The 6,366-nt window shown below is 50.4% G+C and overlaps 1 protein-coding gene across 5 annotated transcripts in view; it reads left to right on the top strand.

The window, feature by feature from the left end:
• The first annotated feature begins 2,410 nt into the window (after positions 1–2,410).
• The window catches only part of MAP3K9 (mitogen-activated protein kinase kinase kinase 9), a 67,468-nt gene continuing 63,512 nt past the window's right edge, over positions 2,411–6,366 (top strand). For 3 of the 5 annotated variants that reach the window (XR_003546069.2, XM_027749439.2, XM_039389021.1), the window contains exon 1: positions 2,412–2,973. Coding sequence is in view for 4 of the 5 variants with exons in the window: in XM_027749439.2 (XP_027605240.1) it covers positions 2,673–2,973 (301 nt within the window). In the remaining variant the exon portion in view is untranslated. Of the gene's footprint in view, positions 2,974–6,366 lie in introns of all 5 variants that reach the window. The other 2 variants (XM_027749472.2, XM_039389023.1) reach the window with 1 other exon arrangement.

The raw sequence follows: 6,366 nt of genomic DNA, 5'->3' as shown, positions 1-6,366 counted from the left end.
GATGTCTTTTGAAAAGCAAAGCTGTGTGCTTCGATATCAAAGCATTCCACAAGATGGCAGGGTTCTGTCTTGGCAGGTCACTACAGCAAGCAGCCCAAGCCTCTCAGAAGTAATTTTTCTCCTATCATAATTCTCACCATTGGTAATACAACTCTCTACTTTAAACCTAGCAGTGCTCTATCAAAGCGGTGATCAAAATTGGTGGGAAACAGGTGAAAGACAGGAGGCCTCTATTTTCTTATGTTCTCAAATTTTGTATTACAACAATTAATGCACAATATTCACATAAAGCATAATAACTTCCCACTGTGTGAATTAAAGAATTTTTTTTTTCTAAATAAAATTGGACAGAAAAATATTACATGCAACTGCAGCTGTTGAACTAGGGACATTAACATCAGTCCTTCACATACGATCTCAGTCATCTATTATTTGAACTCAAAATTATGAATACAGCTATTTGTTATCATATTGTTATCATATCTTGTCTTCATGACCAAGACAAGGTAACCTAACTACGGGATGTTGCTGAAAGACCCAGGTGTGCTGTCCCTTTCACCTGTCCCACTTCCTTGTGCTGGCTTTAATGACTGTGCATGCAGTCCTAACGCGAGTCATATCAGCCTAAAAAGCTGATTGTAAACTAGCTGGTTTTACTCGGAGGCTTAGCTTTCAGCTAGATAAATGGTCTGAAAAGACTCCACGGCCACGCAGTCACTACTGCTGCAATCAGTAAAGCAGGTCAAGCATGTGATGAGGGGCAAGAAAGTCCCTTTCAGCAACAGAGCAGTATTGGATAGGCCTATGCTAATTGTGAAAACACACTCTTAAATAACAAAGGAATAGTGGAGAGGATGCATCCTCTGTTCTGCCCCCACTGACAAGAGGCAATGGAGGTAGAGGTGAAAATCTAATGCTCAGTTCTTAGTTATTCAATTGAAAACTAGTGCTGCAGCAGCATCTTGCATGTGTCACAGTGAAATTTTAGTTCCAATCGCAACTAGATATATTTATATAGATATTTATATATTAATATGCCAGCTCTTTCTAGGCAAGGTATTTTTGGTTTCTGTGAGAAAGAAGTTTGTAAAAAAAAAAGAGAGAAACTAGAATAATTTTAGTTGCCTATAGGGTTCTTTGCAATACTTGTTACTAGGTTTCAGTTGAGTGGGGGAGTATTCCCAGAAAACAGGCAAGTAAATTCAAATATTTTACAAACACTGATAAGGATTTTGAATGACCTCAGAGCATGTTACACTTAAGCCTAAACCCTGGTGCTTCCTAAAACAGCAGCAGCATAGTGCTAACACCAGGATAGATAAATACACAAAACCATAATGCACAAAATTAAAGAATTATTAGCAGTTACTCTGTACATAAACCAAAACAGAGGCATCACTAAGGAATAATTTTTTAAAAAAAAAAAATCATCTTGCAGAGAAGAATTGTGTAATTGCATTTACTAAATACTAAAGAGTAACTAAGCCCAAGATAAATGGCAAGACATCGGGTGTGGTCAATATACCTGGGGTTCTCATTAGGCATCAGCCGGCTTTGTTACGGTGAAGCATGAACAGGGACTTTTCATTTCCAGTTTTACCACTGAAAATCAAGTGAGGATTTTTAAAGAAAACTGGAGTGAAATAGAAAGAAAATCTCCCTATAATACCATCAAGTGCAAACAGATTCCATTGGCAAGGTTTGGCTTCTCAAACCTTGGTAACAGGGAGGAGGAATTTGGATTTTCAGGACCAAAAAGCTACATGCTAATTTCAAGAGTGAGAAATAGATTGTTTATTTTTAACAAAGGCAAGGATGCACTCAGGTTAACCTCGTGCTGAAACCCCTTTGACATCTGTGCTTAAGCAGAGACCGAGCACGGAGGACCATGGAATAACTGAACACACATACTTTGATTTGGTTTCTGGCCCAAGCCCGCGCCCCAGGCGGCTACACCGGAGCAGTGACACTACCCTGGGTGCAGGGGGACACCCATTTTGGAGAGGGTGGCGCTGCTGCCCTCAGGTGTGCGCCGCCTCAGCTCGGCAGGGGGCGCCCACCCCCCTCCGCCCTCCCGTCGCCGGCTGGAGAGGTCGCCCCGCCCACCTCCGACCCCGGACCGTGTCATGCCCCTTTCCCCAGCCAATGAGAAGAGTCGACGAAGGCGGAGCTCGGAGCGCGAGGCCAATGGAAAGCGAGCGCTGACCAGGCGGAGGCCAATCGAGAGGACACCGGTGAGTGCGCGACTCCGGGGCCGGCCAGGGAGGGGGCGTGGCCAGGAGGGCGCGGGCCCTCAATCAGGTGAGGGCGGCGCTGACGGGCGGCGGCGGCGGCCAATGGCGGCGCGGGGGCGGGGCCGCCCTACCCTCCGCCGCTGCCGCCGAAGCTGCCAGAGAGTCAGGTGGCTCCGGGATGCGCGGCGGCGGGAGGCGGAGGCGGGCGCGGAGGAGGCGGCGGATGGGGGGGATGCGGCGGCTCCTCCACGGCACACACTTCCTGCTCTCGCCCCTGCCCGCGCTGGGCTGAGGCGGCCCCGCGCCGGGATCCCCCGGCAGCGGCACCTGGTGCCGGCGGGCGCCGGGCCGCATGAACAATAGGCGGCGGTCCCGGCCCCGCCGTCCCCCGCAGTGCCCGGCTGCCTCGGGCGCCTCCCCCTATGGAGCAGCCTCGCCATGGAGCCCCTCACCGAGCTCAGCCAGGAGGGCGCGGGCGGCGGGGAGCCGCCGGGCGGCGGGCCGCTCTGGACCGCCGTCTTCGAGTACGAGGCGTGCGGCGAGGACGAGCTGAGCCTGCGGCCGGGGGACGTGGTGCAGGTGCTGTCCCGGGACTCGCACGTGTCCGGCGACGAGGGCTGGTGGACGGGCAAGATCGACCAGCGCGTCGGCATCTTCCCCAGCAACTACGTGAGCAGCGGCGTGCCGGGAGGCGGCCCGGAGCTGCGCGCCCGATACCCGCCGCCCCCCGCCATACAGCGTAAGGGGGCCCGGGCCGGGGCGGGGGGCTCGGCGGGGCTCCTCCGCCGGGACGAAGGGAGCCGGAGGAGGGGGAAGAGGCGCGGTCACGACCCTCCCCTGAGCCAGAGGGAGCTGGGTCACCGGGGGAAGGGGGGACCGGACCGGCGGGGCTACCGAGGTGGGGCGGGGGGAGCCGCGGCCCGGCCCTCCCGCGGTGCCCGGGGGAGGCGGGACCGCCGCCGACGCTGGGGGAGGCCCGGGCCGGCCCAGCGGTGGGTCCTGGCGGGAGCCGGGTCCGCCTTGGAAGGGGAAGGGAAGGCCCCTCCCGGTGGCGAACGGCCATGGGAGGCCGCGGGCCCGGCCGGCGGCGGGGTGGCTGGGGCGAACGGGCCCTGCCATGGCCCTTGGCGGGGAGCGGAGAGGCTGCGGCGTCTCGGCCCCTCCCGTCCTGGGGCTTACCCGGGACCGTGGTCCGTTCCCTTTCCCACCCGGGGACGCATTCCTACTGCACCAGTGCCCTTCTGTCTTCCAGGCTAGCGCGCCGCTCCAGGGAGGCCGAGCCTCGCTCGGTTGGCGTTTCACCGGCGCCAGGAGCAGTTTCCCATTGTTAAGTCATGTGTTTCCAGAGGCTGATAAATTTTCATCAAACGACTGAAGCCTGGCGGCTGTGCAGTGGTGGAGTCACTGGGGCTTCTGGTGACTCTCCCTTTAAGAATATCCTTAAGGAAGGGTTGCTGGATAGGAAGCAGTGTTGATTCACTGCTAATACTTGTTCAGTATCTTCCTTCCTCCTAACCAAAAGCTTATTATTTATGACTGAAAAATTCCTAAGTTGACTTGTGTTACCAGGTTCCTCTGACCTCGTACAAATTTTGTCCTAAAATACCTGTGAACGAGTTCTGTCTGCTTTTGGGTGGCAAGGCCTGCCTGAGGATTGCTTGAGTAAGTTGTGATGCTGAAGGCATGAAGGGATTGGTTTGTTTCTGTGAACTTCATGGCAGTTTTGAAGCCTTTGTTAGAGACAGAGAATAGGGCCGTTTCATCTCTACATTTTTTTTAGCCGCTACATACAATTGTGGAAAGAGAAACAGCATGGGATGACTGTTTCTGGATCCTGTTCATCTGTCACTGTTGACAATTCAGGCAAGGATAATGCTTTTTTTTGGAGGGGCAGAGAAAAATCTTCAGACTAGTAGGCTTTTCTAGAAAGTAAAAGAGATGCTTTGTCCTATGTAGGTCGTATCTCCAAGGAATACAACTAATAGCTTTTTTTTTTTCTTATTCTGTGTTCTGCTTGAAAGTATTTAGGTAAAACTCAGTAATTTCTAGCATTGCCCTTGGGCTTGTGAAGGGACTAGGTTGGTAGTGGTGGTCCTTTCTTTCATGCTTCTACAGTATAGATAAATTATTTTTCCCCCACATGCAGAAAACACTGTGAATGAATCTTATTAGGTTTTGCCTTTGAGATAGTTAGGAGAACCATTTCTACAGAACTCTTTGAACCCTCAACTCCCATCCTATTTTGGGAGTTCAGGTGCAGGGTTTGTAGCTGTGGATTCTCGCATCTTGCTGCATTTTCTGTGGTTTGATAGTTCAGGAGCAGTTGTGGAGTCGTATCTTTCCCCTTTACCCTTGTCTTTCATGCCACGACAGGGCTACACTACTTCTCTTCTGTCAAATTATTAGCCTTTATGATGATCATCATCTGTTCATGACAGAAGAGAATTTACTGCCCTCCAATAGATGTGTGTAATGCCTAAGGAGTACGTTTCTTTCTTAAAAGAAACTATGCCATTTGGACAGTCTTGTTAAAGTTGGCTGCTGTTGAATTGGATTTTCAAGATTAATGTTAGAAATCCTTTGCAAGGAATGATATCCCCTTTTAGAGCTGGTGATGTTAGTTTGCTAACTGTTGGGAATAACAGTCTATTCTTGCTGGACAGTGAACTGTTAACACTTTGCAGGAGTGATGCAAAGTGTCATTCCAGACACACACCTCTGCACAGAAACTATTTTTACTTGCTTTCTTAAAGTTTATCTTTGTGTTTAATGATGGGCTAGGAGTATAAGTCCTTTAGACTCTGCTTTCACTGAAAGGTGTACTAGTATAGCTGGTAATTTTAGCCATCCCATTAGTGTGCCTGAATCTTGCTTCAGAGAGGGTACCATGAATGATAAAAGTAGCCTGTAGAGGCCTTCAGAAGTGGACCAACTTGAAGGACCCTCATCTGCAATGTGGGCTCTTAACACACTTCAAAATGAATTAAATAGCTTCATCATATGGTATAGTAAGTGCTGATTAAAAAGCACCTGCTTTGCAGTTGTCAACCTGGCCACTGGTTCATGGTGTACAGGCTCTGTAATTCCTTATCAGTCCCTGGAGGAATGATAGTGCTTCATTTCTTAAATTCTGAGGCAAAAATGCCCCTTAAACATTCCCATTGCCTGTACAGTCCAGTACGACACATCTGCCAAATTATACTGGAGTTTAGAGATGGGGTTAGTGTTTTTAGTGCCCTAATGTAGCAGTATAACTCAGTCTGTGAAAACAAAGAAGCTAATTCAGCACAAAATAGCTTTAAAAACGCCCCTCGAAATATTTTTTTTAAATGAGGGATTTTTTTGATGAAGCTACCCGTGAGGGTGAGCTGGCCAGTCTGCCTTACGGAAACATACATTTTCAAAGTTAAAGCTAAGGTCGTACTTGCAAGTAAAATAAATAACATTCAGTGTCACATGAAATTTCATCCGGAAGCCGAAGTCTCTCTGTTTTACATCCTAGCCCTGTTAACTTGTGCATCCAGCAGGGATGTGCTTTTTCTGACGGAAAATGGGTGACGGCACACAAAGACTTCTACTTTCCATCCCTTCGGTTTCCTTTGCCCATCTCGTTCTCCTGCCTGACACCTTCCTGCCGCGCTTCTCCCCTGCACGGCGGCGGGGCGGGGGGGCCGGGGCGGGGCTCTGCCCGCGGGGCCGTCCCGTGTCCCGTCCCGTCCCTCCGCCCCGCCGGCACCGCTGCCGCCGGAGCTGTCCCTTCAGCACCTGCAGGACGGCTCTCTCGCCGCCTCGTTCATGCCCTCTCAGTGCGTGAAATGCCCGAGAAGAACACAGACTGGGAACAGCACCGGAATGCTGTGTGCCCGGAGGTTGCGGGGCGGGCAGTCGCCCGGTGCTGTGGCTTACCGTATTTGTTCATTCAGTCTTTTAACTGAGCTTGTCCCTAGGAGCTGGTTAACTGAGGATTATAACAGTGCTGAAATTCTACTGACCGAAGAGATAGGACTCAACATCTGATTTCTTTAGCTCTTTTATTAGTGAAAAATACAAGAGCAGCTCCTTTTGTGTAGTCTCAGTGACATTCTCAGTCTCATATGTGGAGTTATTGTCATTACAGCCTTGTTCTAAAATT

This window comes from Pipra filicauda, unplaced genomic scaffold (assembly GCF_003945595.2).
Source record: "Pipra filicauda isolate LSUMZ 115617 unplaced genomic scaffold, ASM394559v2 scaffold6_size6359152_pilon, whole genome shotgun sequence".
Classification (NCBI taxonomy): Eukaryota; Metazoa; Chordata; class Aves; order Passeriformes; family Pipridae; genus Pipra; species Pipra filicauda.
The sequence above is the reverse complement of the archived record's forward strand: the minus strand, read 5'-3'. Positions and strand labels throughout refer to the sequence as shown.